The 15,808-nt window shown below is 37.0% G+C and overlaps 1 protein-coding gene across 2 annotated transcripts in view; it reads right to left on the reverse strand.

Annotated features, from left to right (window-relative positions):
- The window catches only part of WDR78 (WD repeat domain 78), a 135,880-nt gene that overhangs the window by 72,907 nt on the left and 47,165 nt on the right, over window positions 1–15,808 (reverse strand). For both annotated transcript variants that reach the window (XM_008072200.2, XM_008072205.2), the window contains exons 6-8: window positions 12,761–12,900; window positions 8,604–8,759; window positions 1,275–1,469 (exon numbers count right to left, since the gene is read on the reverse strand). In XM_008072200.2, coding sequence (XP_008070391.1) covers window positions 1,275–1,469; window positions 8,604–8,759; window positions 12,761–12,900 — 491 coding nt within the window. The remainder of the gene's footprint in view (window positions 1–1,274; window positions 1,470–8,603; window positions 8,760–12,760; window positions 12,901–15,808) is intronic.

Raw genomic sequence — 15,808 nt, forward strand, 5'->3', positions numbered from 1 at the left:
GAGTCCAGCAGGCCGAGGCTGCGGTGGCCGGGAGCGGCCACTGCACTCCAGTCTGGGTGACAGAGTGAGATTCCAACTCAAAAAAAATTAAAATTAAAATTAAAAATAAAATACATTTAAAGGAGTAAGGTACAAACAGCTTTTTGTTTTGTAAATGTCAATATTTACAGTACTCTTTAAGTTGTAACCTTATAATTCTTTAAATATACAATAATTTTCTTAAAACAGCAATCTAACATGAGAGAAGGAATATAGTTTTTCAATATTCTTCTAGATATAGACAGGCAAGAATACGTACAGCCATTTGTCACACATACTACTCATAATTTATTTTTTTATGTAATCATGTAGATTAATTTTGACTTAAAGAATCATGAAGGGTTTCATGAAGGAGTTTGCCCTAATCAATATTTGAAAGCTTGGGATACAATAAGCAAAGATGAGGTGGGGACAAGGGTGGACTGTCAAGCAAACTCCAATTGAAACTACAAAAGCAAGAAAATTTGAATTATATTTGGGGACTGCCAAGTCAAGTCTAGCATGGCTAACCTTTAGCTCTCCAGAGTAATGCAGTGATATACAGTAGTCTGTGGCCAGATTGCAGGTTCCTCCTGAGGGATACACTCTGAGGTCTGTAATGTATTCTAGGCAATGGGAAGGCACTGGAGGTTTTCGAGCAGTTAAGTGCCATGCTGTGTTTAGGACACATCAGCAAGGTGGGGTGATAGGGTGGAAAGAGAACAGGAACTTAAGATCAAAGGACCTGGGTAGAATGCCTAGTTTTGCCTCTTTCTATGTTACCTTACAAGGTTTCTATAATCTCCATTTTCTCCATTCACATATTGAAAAGTTGAATTAGACAAGCTCTAAAGTCCTTTCAAATATTCTGTGACCATACGAGATGGGATTTGTAGCAAAGAGAATGGGGAGAATGTTTCTGCAATAAAATTAAGGAGCAGCAATAACAGCCAGACCTAGAAAGTGTCCGTGGCAATGGAAAAGGAGGGCTGAATATGAGCAATGCTGGAAAAATAATTAACCAACTGAATGTCGACTAAGGGAGAAAAAAGAGCTGCAGAAGCTTGAGAGGTTCTGAGTCTAAGAAACAGCCTGCTGTGGGCACCTTCACCTGGACGCCATCACTGCTCTATGTTTAGTGCTCTAGGCTTTATAAACATGTTTGCTGATAACTGTCTCAAGATTATGTTTAGAAATATGTGATACTATTTACATTTTAAAATTGAGTTTGTCTAAACATGATTTGTTAAAAGTACCTTTTAAAACAGGAAGCTGACGATAGGCTGCAAGTTTTGGCTGAAATACATTTTCCATTAGAACCCGTTCCATAAAAAATAAGTCCTGACGGAATTTGTCAGATTTAAATATCATATCTGAGTGGTCCTCCTCATCTTCACGGATTTTTGCCAAAATTACATTTTCTATATCCATGAGAGAACTAGCTTCACTATCTGTAAAATATAAACATGATGCAATGATAAAATATTCAAATAACATTAGATGGTTTATCATTCTATAGATTTTTTAAATGACATTTCATCATTTGTATTTGTTTTCCTCTAATTTCCAATAACTTCAGTAGACATTTATTTAATATATTTATGTACCAAGCAGATGCAAGATGCACTTATATTATTTCATTTTGGAATTATTAACCATCAAAAATTACACTGCTTTTCAGAATGTAAGTAATGAGAACCTCCTGAGGTAATTTGTATCTCTACACTTCGCATTCAAATTGAAATAAGATTATCAGTCTTCAGCTAAAGGTCTGATTTAATGAGGGCTTTATAGGAATTTACACTGCTGTATTATGTTTTCTACCACTGCTATAACAAATTACAGTGGCTTCAAACAACATAAATTTATTATCTTACAGTTTTGTATGTTAGAGGCCTGACACAAGTGTCACTGAGCTAAAACCAAGACACTGACGGTGCTACATTCCTCTCTGTAGGACCTAAGGAGAATCTGTTATCCTTGACTTTTCAGCTTCCAGAGGGGACTCACAACCTTCCCTCCATTTTCAAAGACAGCAACATTTATTGTCTTACTGTCATCTGTCACTTCATCTCTCTCCCAGACCACAATTGCAAATGGTCTTTCACTTCTTAGTAGTCATGTGATTAGATTGGGCCCAATCGACTATACAAGATAATCTTTCCATCCTAAGAGTCTCACTGTAATTGCATCTGGAAAATCCCTTTTGCCATATAAGGTAACATATTCCCAGATTCCAGAGATTGGGATGTGCACAAATCTGGGGACTATTTTTCTACCCACTACGCTACTTAGTAAACTCTTGTTCTAAAAACTGAATGAAGAGGACTCTGGCTTCCTCATCTTCGCAGATGGAGTGAACACACCTCTCCCCACTCCACCTGCAAAATCTAACTATGAGTCGGCGTCTCACTCGGTCGCCCAGGCTGGAGTGCAGTGGCACGCTCACAGCCACCCCAGCCTTGGCCTGCTGGGCTCTGGCGATCCTTCTGCCTCAGTATCCCAAAGTGCTGGGATGACAGGCTGAGCCACCGAGCCCAGCCAGGAGTTTCTGACAGGTGGAGAGAACAAGGAATGTGTATTCTTTTTGCCTCACATATCCCAGACATGGAGCTGAAGAAGCTAGCAACCAGGAAACACCAATGGGCACAAACCAAGAGTATCTAAAAGAAGCTCCCTCTCTCTAGTCAAAGGAAAGGAGTAGCTTTGAAAGAAAGAAAGCTTTTAGATAACAACCATTCTACTCTAGTCAAACAAAACGTGACTGTAGCCCTATCACTAAGGTCAATTAAGAGCCTAAACTTCTAAACTGACCAGGCTGTAGCGAGGCATCCCAATCCCCCGACCCTCCACTGTGTGTGGTGTCAGAGAAGCTTCAGTAGGAAGCCAGAACTTTCGTCCCTACCAAACATAATGATAGTAGTCCCCTTCCTACAGTGTCAGTGGAGACCAGTTGGGGAGTCTGGAATTCCACATCTTCTCACCGCTGGAGTAGTCAGAGTTGGACTGGTGAAGAGTCAGAACTTTCATCACTGCCCAGCAGTCATGAGGCTAACTCCTACTCTGTGGTGTTGATGAGGGCCACATGTGGGGCAATAATGAAGCACTCCTATATCACCCAACTGTGTAAACCAGAGGTCCTATCACTGCCCAGCAATTATGAAGATATCTCCCCCCAGGCATCATTGAAGGTCAAATGAAGAACCTGGGCTTCTACCCCCACCTGGCAATAATGAGGCAGTGACCGCCCTTTCCCCTGCCAGAACAGTGCCAGACTAGTCTGCTAACATAGAAGGTTTAAGAAAGAGTCAGACCCTCATAATATAATGAGGGGTTTCATTGAAAGTCACTCACCATACCAAAATCCAAGAAAATCACTCTTCATACCAAAGTCACTCATCATACCAAAATCCAAGAAAATCTTAACTTGAATGAAAAAGAAGAAGAAAACGGACACCAACATCAAAATGGCAGAGATATTGGAATTATCGGACAAAGGGTTGACGGCAGACATCATAATAATGCTTCAACAAGTATTTATGAATACGCTTGAAACAAATGAAAAATAGAAAGTATCATCAAAGGATTAGAAAGTCATAGCAAATGAAAGGAAGGACTAAATGACAGCATGCTTTTCAGACGCAAACCAACCAAGTACATACCCCGACTGCCTCCTTCATAAAGATTTTATTTCAGCTGGGCTCGGTGGTTCAGCCTGTAATCCCGCACCTTGGGAGGCTGAGTTGAGTGAACTGCCTGAGCCCGCGGGTTCTAGACTCACCTGGGCAACTTGGCGAGACCTCATCTCTACAATAAAATCACAAAATCAGCCGAGTGTGGTAGCGCTCGCCTGTAGTTCCGGCTACTCGGAAGGCTGAGGCGGAAGGATCCCCAGAACCCAGCAGGTCGAGGCCGCGGTGGCCGGGAGCGGCCACTGCCCTCCAGTCTGGGCGACAGAGTGAGACTCCAACTCAAAAAAAAAAGATTTTATCGCAGAGCCACGGTTCTCCTGCCCTAACTGCTTCAGGGTCAACTACCAGACAACCTCCTCCGCCCCAGAGCCCACTGACATTCCTAAGCTTGCCTACCTCCTCACTCATCACTTCCCTTGGCTTCCCCGACACTCCCTCTGCCCTCTGACCAACCCCGGTGCTTTCGTGTATAGTCAGTCCACGGCATGGCATGCCTCCTTCTCTTGAGCTGTATCGGTATAATAAACTATCTTTGTGATGGTAATCATCTACTTTCTTATAAATCAGCAATGAATTGGAATTTAAAATTAAAACCACAATACCACTTATGTCAACAACGAAAAAATTAAATTCTTATGCATAAACCTAACAAAATATGTATGAGGATCTATATGAGGAAAATTATAAAGCTCTATGAAAAAAATCAAAGAATATCTAAATTAAGTAAATTTTCAAGGGTAGAAAAGCCCAATAATGTTAAGGAATCAATTATGTACAACTTAATCTTTAGATTCAACGCACTGTCAATCAAAATCCCAGCAACTTATTTCATGGATATCAATAAATTAACTCTAAAGTTTATGTGGAAAGGCAAAAGACCAAGAATTAAAATTACAGTTAATCAAGACATTATGGCATTGGCGAAATAATAAACAAATTGATCCATAGCCCAGAAATAAACCCACATGAATAAAGTTAACTGATATCTGAAAAATGAGCAAGGCAATTCAACAAAGAGAGGATAGCTTTTTCCACAAACAGTGCTGAAACAATTTAACACAATTGGACACCCATTTGCAAAATGCTTTAATCAAGACAAAGAACCTTTTACAAAAATAACTGAAATTGATCTTAGACCTAAATGTAAAACAAAAAACTATAAAAGTGTTAGATGACAATATAGGAAAACAATGTGATACATTTTTAGGTACACCATCAAATGCATAATCTAAAAGAGAAAAAAATTGATAAATTAAACTTTATTAAAATTTAAAAATTAAATTAAAATTTAAAAGTTCTGGTCTGTGAAAAACTGCTAAAAAATTGGATAAGTCACAGACTGGGAGAAAATATTTGCAAAATATATAAAGGACTTATATACAAATTATATACAGACTACTTAAAACTTCATAATAAACAAATTGCCAAATTTTTTAAAGGGTGAAAATTCCACATAGATACCTCACCAAAGAAGATATAAAGATGCTCAACATCACATGTCATTAGGAAATTGCATATTAAATCAGCAATGAGATACCAACTGCATACATATTTGAATGGCTAAAATCTAAAAAAGCTAACAAGACCAAATGCCGGCAAGAATGAGGACCAACAGAAATGTTCACTTGTTGCTGGTAGAATGCAAAATGTTACAACTTTGGAAGACAGTTTGGTAGTTTTTTAAAAGGATAGTCATACTCTTATTATGTGATCCAGCAATTATACTCCTAACTACTTACCTAAATGAACTGAAAACTATGTGCACACAAAAACTTGCACATAAACGTTTACAACAATTTTATTCAGACTCATCAAAAATTTGGAGCAACCAAGATGTCCTTCGGTGAGTGGATGCATAAGCAAACTGTGGTACATCCATCCAATGGAAAGTTATTCAGGGATAAAAATAAATGCACTATCAAGCCATGAAAAAACATGGAAATGCCTTAAACCATATTGTTTGGTGAAAGGAGCCATTCTGAAAAGGCTACATATTGTATGATTCCAACCAAATGACAGATTGGTAAAGACAAAACTATGGAGACAAAAAAATTAAAAATATCTGCGATTATCAAGGGCATAGGAGAAAGGAGAAATGATGAACAGGTGGAACACAGGAGGTATTTAGGACAGCGAAACTCCTGCTGCTATATGAAACTGTAATGGTGGCAACATGCTGTTACACATTTGTTAAAACTTGAAGAACCATATAGCACAAAGAATGGAGCTTAATGTAAACTATGAATTTTAGTTATTAATAATGTATTGATATTGGTTCACCAATTATAGTAAATGCGAAGGGGACTCCCCCAGAAAATGGAATTTATTTATAAAAAATTGTGTATTTATTCTTACATGTTTAAACTTCAGTCACCTTCAAAGTACTCTCTGTTTGATGCAATATGCCTACGGATACGCTTTTTTTACTGCTCAAAACAGTTTTTGAATTGGTCAATTGTGGTGCCTTTTAGTGTTCCTACCACTTTCACAGCAACAAAATGTTTCCCTTTGAGGACTTATTTCATCTAGGGAAACAAAAAAAATTGCTTGGGGGGAGATTGGGTGAATAGGGAGGGTGGGGCATGGGGCTCAAGTGTTTTTGGTCAAAAATGCTGAACACTCATTACGGTGCTGGCAGATGCAGTGTCATGGTGGAAGAACTAGTCACTTGTTTGTTACAACACTCAGGCCATTTTTTCTGCAGATCTCAAAACTTCCAGATTAAAAACTTTGATCGACTATTTGATCTGGAGCAACAAATTCCGAATTCACTACAAGAGGCCTGCCCTCCAAAAGATAATTCCATTTTGGGGGGGGGGTCCCTACTCAGATACTACACTAATTAACTACATTAATAATAGGGGAAATTGTGTACAGGAAGAGGAGGGATAGGAGGGTTTTGTGAATCTCTCAGTACCATCTGCTCAATTTTTCTGTAAATCTAAAACTTTACTAAAAAAGACTACTAATCATTTTTTAATCTGAAGCCCTATTTAAGAATAACAACTATCTTATCTCTGTGAACTGAGGTGTGGTCTTACATTTGAAGATAAAAATTATTGGATGCTTCCCCCTCGAATATGACAAATAGAAGATTAAAACGTAACTTGCACTTTAAAAGTTTAAGTTAACATTTTCTTAAATCGAATATGGATCATATTTAGATTTTTTTCTTTGTGTTTGTACTATAAAATCTCACAGTCAAAGGGACTTTAGAGGTGATCTAAAGTCTTCGTTTTTATCTGAATTTCCTTTACATTTTCAAAAGCCTGATCTGTATTGTCTATTCTTTTCTTTTTTTATTTTTTCCTTTTTCCTACTTCTGGTTTCTTCTATGCCCTTAATTGGTCATAATACTGAAAAAAATAAGATCTATATTCTAATGGAGTTATTGAATATGGTTCCAGTTTACCTTTTTGCTCCTAAAAGCACATCCAGAAGCACATGAAATGGTAAAATACTCACAAGTTGAGGCATTTCTCTTTTGGGACTTTGCACTTGCACTTTTTTTTGTAGGTCAATGGTCTTGATGAAAACAGGGCACACATATTCAACCAAAGTCCCAATGAAATTTTCAGTCTAAGATTGGATTTTTCCTGAGCTTTTGATAGCTTCTAAAAGCAAATCTGTCAACTGGACATTCACACTTAACAACAACAGTGTCTCTTTAGTGATAACCAGTAGTTTCTTTCCCTTCATTGTTCTCTGGGAAAATTAACTAATCTTCATTATAAGCAGCTTTCAGTAAAACACAGATCCAGTCTACATAACTGTAAATATGATTAAATGTCTTTAATCAAAGAAACAAAAGAATATAGGCCACATATCTAAAGTTAGATTTTAAAGGAATAGTAAACAAGATGAAAAAGACCAAGCTAAGTTCAAAGGTCTGTGGATCTTTAGTATGCTAAGGAAGACTAGGAATAAATTTATAATGTATTTAATTATAAATAAGGTAATTGTTTCCTGAAAATTATTCATTTTCTTTAAACTTGTTACTTCAAAATATCTTCTGATTTACTGAGCTTTTGAATATTAAGTTTGTCTTTGGGTCAAAATTAGTGAAAGTAGAAGCAATTCAGGTTAATTATAGTAAGTTGCCAAAATGTCACAAAAACTTGTCAGGTTTTAGTTAATCTAAAATGAAAACTATCTCTTAAATGCAGTGATATAATTTTATAAGAAAAAACTCAAGACTTCAGAATAGGAAGAGTAAAATTAGGTAATCACAAAATATTCAGAAGTAGAATTTAACAAACTTCTTATAACTGCTCTTAGTCAAAATTCTTCCACATTGCCAAGTATATTTGGAAAGTTACAATTTTGTATTGGTTGTCATTATAACACTTTCTCTTAAAACTTAAAATATGAAACATGAAAGTTATGCAGAGTCTCTCAACCTTGACACAGGCATTGACATTGGGGTTGAATAATTCTTTGTTGTAAGGGCTGTCCCTCATAGACATGGCAACCACAAATGTCTCCAGACATTTCCAAATGCCCCCTGGGGAACTGACATTGCCCCAAATTAAGAGGCACTATTGTTAATATATCTCCATTTTAAGTGGTCACAGAGTTAGTATATATTCTTTTTCTTATAAATTAATCTAAAGAAGGAAAGAGAGATAGAAAATGATGGAACTCACATATATGAAAGTTTAAGAGCAAGTACAGACACACTAGAGAAACTGCTTTGAAATTTCTTGACAGTAGTAAAGAAAAATAAATTTTCAGTTGAGTTCAAGATAATGCAAATGGGTAACAGCGCTATTTGTGAGTAAAGCTCGTACTTTTCATGGTCCATCAGAAAGGAACATTATTACTACAAGGAAATAATTTATTAGAAAATGTCGTGAATATCATTCAAAAAAACTTGAATAAATGAAATCTTACTTTTCTCTGTAGTGCTCCCTGGCAATCTTTGGTCCTGCTCTTTAGGAGGTACGCTTGCTTTACTACTTGGCTCAGTTGCAGATTGTTTTACTGATAAAGATACAAGTTCCATAGTATTGAAAGAATCATACAAATCCCAGGCAGTGGACATTATGCCTAAAAAGAGACAGAAAGGTAAAAATTATTTTAAGCCAAATTGCACTATTTTCTATTTATATATAATCAAACAATGCAAAATCTAAGATTGAGGATATCTACTGTTGCTGGGCACGGTTGCCTGTGCCTGTAATCCCAGTTATAGGTCCAGCTGAGGAGGAAGGATCGCTTGTGGCCAGGAGTTCAAAGCTGTAGTGTGCTGTGATCACACCCGAGAATAGCCACTGCACTATAGACTGGGCAACACATTGAAAAAAAGTTTAACATTAAAAAAAATCTATTGTTTATTTTTAAAACATACTATTGTCTCACAATAATGGCAGGAAGTGGATAAAAAGAATAGATCATGAGTACATGTCAAGAGACCCTTTGTCATCACATTGCAAGCAAATACCTTAGTGCTTTAGAAATGCCTCCAAAATATCCTCATCCCTTCTGACTACCACACGTCTCTCCCTCTACCCACGCTGGTGCAGCATAATATCAGTCTGCCTTGGTTATGTGGACCCAGACAATGATGTTATAACAAGATTGGTATGTTCCTTTGCATATGGTTAACATGTTATACTCTCAGATGTTTATTTGCACGCATCTAATTCCATTTTTATCAAGTAAAGTTTCCTAGTGTGAAAAGATTGCACCTACTGGAAAATGATATCAAATCTGATCTTAAGAAACTTGTAGAGGAGTGTGGTTATTACCGTCTCTTTTAAAATTTTAGTTTAAGCTAGTTAAATTTATTCAAATCATCAAACATAACAATGACCTCCAAACAAAAATTGTCAGTGTTTTGTTATCTTAAAATAATAATAAAAATCCACCAGCCCCTTTCACTGCTGATTTGTAATGCTTTTGTATATTTTATCAGTGGTCATGTAACAGTATATTCCTACATGCTAAATTTCCCAAACTTTCAGTTAAAAGATGGTGATTTAATAAACAATATTTTCCTTAAAAATAAAAATAGATTCTGGATCTGCAGTTACATCATTGCTACAATTTTCCAAATATAGAATGAAGGAGCCTTAGTATCTCAATGTTTTCAATGGGTAAGAGGATTAACTCTAATTTCTCATTCTGTTGCCCAGACTGGAGTGCAGTGACACAACTGTGGCTCACCACCACCTCAAATTCCTGGACTCAAGCAATCCTCCCCACTCAGCCTCCTGAGTAGCTGAGACTACAGGCACATGCCACCACACTTGATGTTTTATAGAGACGAGATCTCTCTGTTGTCCAGGCTGGTCTCAAACTCCAGGATCAAGCGACCCTTCTGCCTAGGTCTCCCAAAGTGCTGGGATTACAGGTATGAGTCACCATGCCTGGCCTCAAATTCCTTTACAGTATTTCTGTCTTAATGACTTTACCTTAATACCACCCTAAAAAAAAATCATACATGGATACCTAGCATATTTTGCTGAATTGAAAGGCTAGAAGTTCCATGTTCATGAAGAGACTTTAAAAAGAAACACTTTGAATATTGAATTACCTTTCTTTTCTTTCTTTTAATTGAAAGTTTAGTATATACCAATATATTGTTACATGGTCACTAATACGATAATTGCCACATGAATAAATATACATAATATGAAGCAGCAATGCAGGATATCTGGGTGAAGAAAAGATATTTCTTATTTGAAGTTAACAAATGATTACTAATTTTGGTGCTTGAGTACCACCATTTGTTCATAAACAAGTTTAATTAAACTATGAAACAGAAAATCTTAAACCCATCAAATTATATACATTAAATATGTGCAGTTTTTTATATCAAGTATACCTCAATAAAGCTATTTTAAAAAATAACAAGATCTTAAACCACATGCCCTAATATCACATAAAAACTGGGTAGTAAGTAATGAGTGATTGTGACTTCCCAATTTTATAGTTAATATACTACTGAAGAAAGCTTATTTTAACTAGTATCAGAAAAAAGTATTCCACATACTTTCTTTTTTTCAGCATTTCTGAGTCTAAAACATGTCTAAAGGTTTTTAAAAGGTCAAGAAATGCTGGTGTTGCTGGTGTACAGAGCTTGGCTAGTATAAGGTGATACAGGAGTGATGCAGGCAGGACACCACAGCTTCTGCTGCAGGAGAAGAGCCACAAAGAAAAGCAAAAGCGGGCCAACGCCAAACCAAAAGGCAGGAGCGCAGATGCTTCTGCCAGAGGTGCGGAGAAAGCGCATTGTGAGAGAAGCGTGTCCCAGGGCTTCTAGCAGCTGGAGATGTTCCATCTCTTATCCTAACTGAGCATATGGGATTAATTCTTTCTTTACACCGCACATATATGTGCTATTTGCTCTTCTGTTAGTAGGATATATTTCACAATAAAGATCTTTTTAGATAATGACAGACAGTTTACACTAAATAATTTAGATACAGACCAGGTAAATATTAAGGATATATGGATCAATAAAAGTAACTCCCCTTGCAAAACGTACCCCATGAAGAAACCAATCAGAATCTGTACTTCCTGCTGCCAGCATGCCATCAGGAAAGGGAAAGCAAAGCAATAACCATACATGCCCATATTCCTGCTCCCCAATTCACCAACCAGGCAAGTCACACCTCCACTCCCAGGCAGCCATGAGTGAGAGAGTGGAGAGAGATGGAGATGTTCATGTTCTTCCACATAAAACAAAATATTAGGAGTAGGAAATAAATGCTCCCACCAACAGGATGTATGTGTGCTCTTTTATTAAAAGCAATGTCAACTTTTTTGCTAGAAGTTTGTAATTTTAATCTTTTAAAAAAACAAACTAATTTAGGCCGGATGTGGAGGCTCACACACTTTAATTCCAGCACTTTGGGAGGTGGAGATGACAGGATTGCCTGAGCCCAGGGGTTCAAGATCAACCTGGGCAACTTGGTGAGACCTCATTTCTACAATAAATCAAAAAATTAGCCAAAGGTGGTAAGGTGCGCCTGTAGTTCCAGTTACTTAGAAGGCTGAAGTGGAAGGATTGCCTGAGCCCAGGTGGTCAAGGCTGCCGTAGCCGTGATCATGCCACTGCATCACAGCCTGGGCAACAGAGTGAGGCTCCAACTCAAAAGCAAACAAAAACTAGTTTATAGTTTTGCTGTGTAATAAAGGCAATTAAGATTACAATTACTTCTAATTACTCCTTGGCCACATCTCACAGAGTTTTTGCTATGCAATGTGCTCAAGGTTGTTAATTTGTACACGTTAAGAAGTGGTGCCGGGCTCAGCGGCTCAGCCTGTAATCCCACGCCTTTGGGAGGCTGAGGTGAGTGGACTGCCTGAGGCCACGAGTTCGAGACTCGCCTGGGCAGGCGAGACCTCATCTCTACAATAAAATCAAAAAATTAGCCGGGCGTGGTAGTGCACGCCTGTAATTCCAGCTACTCAGAAGGCTGAGGTGGAAGGATCACCGGAGCCCAGCAGGTCGAGGCTACGGTGGCTGGGAGCGGCCACTGCACTCCAGTCTGGGTGACAGAGTGAGACTCCAACTCAAAAGAAAAAAAAAGAAGTGGTAAGAGTAGTGTTTAAGCACAGGTTCCAAACCAGAACCAGTAGCTAACTTCTCTTGGCCTATTTCCTCATCTCCAAAATGGAGAATCATAATACCTACCTCATCAGGTTGCTGTGAGAATTAAACCAGTTAATGCATGTGAGGGACATTTAAAATGCTATTAGTTGTGGTTGATATTCTTGACAACATAGTAAATAATCAATTTTTCTAAATATTTCATGAATATTCAAGAATGAAAAGTTCTATGCCATAATATGCATAAAAATCAAGGTTGGTAATTATGTTATTCCAATCTATACATATTTTTTCAAATCTATATTTAAATTCTATATCTTTATTTGTCAAAATCTGAAAACTATAGATCACAGTATCCAACTACTGTTGTGATTTGGCCAAATTATTTCTATTTTTGCTTTACACATTTCAACATTGATTTGTTGATTGACAGACTCAAAGAATATATAATGAAACATTGTTGTTTATCAAGCAGAATAAAACAAATTACCTTTGTCTTCCATTATGATCTTATCACATTGAATGTCTTTATTCTTTGGTGCTCCATTGATAGTTTGCATCATCCTTTCAACATATAGGTCATTGCCTACTCTGTTTTTACAAAGGATTTCATAATTTTTGTTTCTCTGGCTATAAAAAATAAAATATACCAAACCCATAAACAAAAATTGTCACCAAAAATATCTTTTTATATTGTTCTTTCTCTTAAAATTACTTTCATTAATGTGGAATACACCAAAAAGTGAATTAGAGTTTTAAAAAAATCCTTGGGAAAAGATTACATTGAATGATCTTTTATACTGGATCACCCAACAGTCCTACTATTCTCAGTACCTATCAATAATATGCTAGCCCTAACTCCATATGCTTTTAGTTCTAAATATTTTTAAAATTTCCAATATGATTTATTCTTTGATCCATGAGGACTTTAGAAACGTGTTTTTGAACTTTCAAATGTGTATCTGCATGTGTGTCTGTTTTAGTTTAGATGTATATTATTGATTTTTAACCTTATTGCATTGTGGCCAAATAATTTAGTTTGTATATTTCTACTTCTTTGACATTTTTGAGATCTTGCTTCATAGCCTTGTGTATAGATGATTTTTATAGGTGTTCCACATGTGCTGGAAAGAATGTGTTATCTAATTGTTAAGTGCAGAGGTCTATGTATGACCATTCGGGTTTTGTTCAAATTTTCTATATCCATACTAATTTTTCTCTGGCTGACCTGTGAATAATTAAGAGAGGTGTGGTTTCAATTTCCTGCTTTAATGGGATATACTTATCAAATTTCCAATTTTCGTTTAGCATATTTTGAGGTTATTTTATTAGAAATGTTCAAGTTTAGAATTAGCATAACTTCTTATCATTATGTAGTAAACTTTATATCTTTTTTTTTTTTTTTGAGTTGAAGTCTCACTCTGTCACCCAGACTGAGTGACACTCCTGGCCACTGCAGCCTCGACCTGCTGGGCTCTGGAGATCCTTCCGCCTCAGCCTTCCAAGTAGCTGGAACTACAGGCACGCGCTACCACACCCGGCTAGTTTTTAAAAATTTATTGTAGAGATGAGGTCTCGCCAAGTTGCCCAGGCGGGTCTTGAACCTGCGGACTCAGGCAATCCACCCACCTAAGCCTCCCAAAACGCTGGGATTACAGGCTGAGCCACCGAGCCCGGCTGCAACTTTATATCTAATAATGGTGTCAGTTTAATTGTTTCTATGTAGGTGATGTTTTTCCCTATAGTTTTTCTTCTTTTTTAAAAATAAAATTACTGGCTGGGCTCGGTGGCTCAGCCTGTAATACCGCGCTTTCAGATGCCGAGGTGAGTGAATTGCCTGAGCCTGCAGGTTCGAGACCAGCCTGGGCAACTTGGCGAGACCTCATTTCTACAATAAATCAAAAAAATTCGCCGGGCGTGGTAGCACACACCTGTAGTTCCAGCTACTTGGAAGGCTGAAGTGGAAGGATCGCCAGAGCACAGCAGGTCGAGGCTGCGGTGGCCAGGAGTGGCCACTGCACTCCAGTCTGGGCGACTGAGTGAGACTCCAACTCAAAAAAAAAAAACCAAAACAAAAAAACAAAAAATAAAAATAAAAATAAAAATAAAATTACTTTGAAATGTCAATGTATTTATCTATTTATCTATTTAAGAGATGGGGTTTCGCTACATTGCCCAGGCTGGATTTAAATGCCTGGGCTCAAGTTATCCTCCTGCTTTAGCCTCCCAAGTAGCTAGGAATATAGGTATGAGCCACTGTGCCTAGTTACCTTCTAATTTTAAAATCTTCCTTTGTACTTGGTATTCTGGAGTGCCAGTATAATGCACTAAGTATATCTCTTTTTTGTAGATTTCTTCTTATTTATTCCAATTTTTGTGTGATTGTTTAAACATTTCACACATATTTTAAATTCTACATCGTATAATGTGATTTTCCATAGTCCTCAGTATCTGTATCTCGGGTTTGTTATTTATGTTTATTCTTATTCATAGTGACCTGTTTCTTTAATGCTTTAGTGTACTTTTACCAATTTCAATCTGAGGGAATCTTAAGAGCCTAAATGGGGTATGTTTTCCTCCAGAGGTTTGTGTTTGCGTTTGATAGTGGCCAGGAGACCCTACTGCCCTAGGACCATTTGAGATAACTGAGCTCTTTTTGAGAGTCTTGGCTTAACACACGAATCTCAGCTCTCTCAATTTGAGGGGGAACCCACGACTTACCATTGGTCTCCAGATTTCATGTGCTAATATTAACATTTGCTCCCAGCATCTCTCCCTCTCTGATTTCAGATCAACTATCTATACAGGGTGGACATGGTAGCTCATGTCTATAATTGTGTTTTAGACCCACCTAGGTAACACAGCGAGATCTCATCTCTACAAAAGTTCAAAAAGTTAGCTGGGTGTGCTGGCACGCACCTGTAGCCACTTGGGAGGCTGTGGCAGGAGGATCACCTGAGCCCCAAGAGTTGGAGGCTGTAGTGAGACTCTGACTCAAAAAAAATTTATATATATATATATATATATATATATATATATATATATATATATATATACACACACACACACATACCTTTCTTATTTTTTCTTTTCTTTTTTTTCTGTCCTAGGAACTTTTCTTTACTTCTTATGAGCTTTTAAAAGTATGTTATTCATGATAGTATAAAACATTGTACTATGCTTTATAGTCCAATTTTACATTATATATTTTGTAAAGGGATAAACCCTAAAATTATTTTAGTGTATTTAGTACTATGTACTAACATATTTAGTGCATTTAGCACATATTTAGTACTATGAATCATATTTAAATAATACTTGATGCAAAATAATCTGAAAACAATTGATCATCTACTTACAGTAGCACTATTAATTTTAGACAGAATAGACCTGAGAGCATAAAAAATTATTAGGGACATGTAAGGGCATTACAGAATGACAAAGGGGTCAATTCTCCATGAAAACCTAACCATCAGTGTGTACGCACCTAACAACAGAGTATCAGTGTATTTGAAAGTAAAAGTAATGATCTACTTAT

Source organism: Carlito syrichta, unplaced genomic scaffold (genome assembly GCF_000164805.1).
Source record: "Carlito syrichta isolate Samal-C Ts95f unplaced genomic scaffold, Tarsius_syrichta-2.0.1 Scaffold314875, whole genome shotgun sequence".
Classification (NCBI taxonomy): domain Eukaryota; kingdom Metazoa; phylum Chordata; class Mammalia; order Primates; family Tarsiidae; genus Carlito; species Carlito syrichta.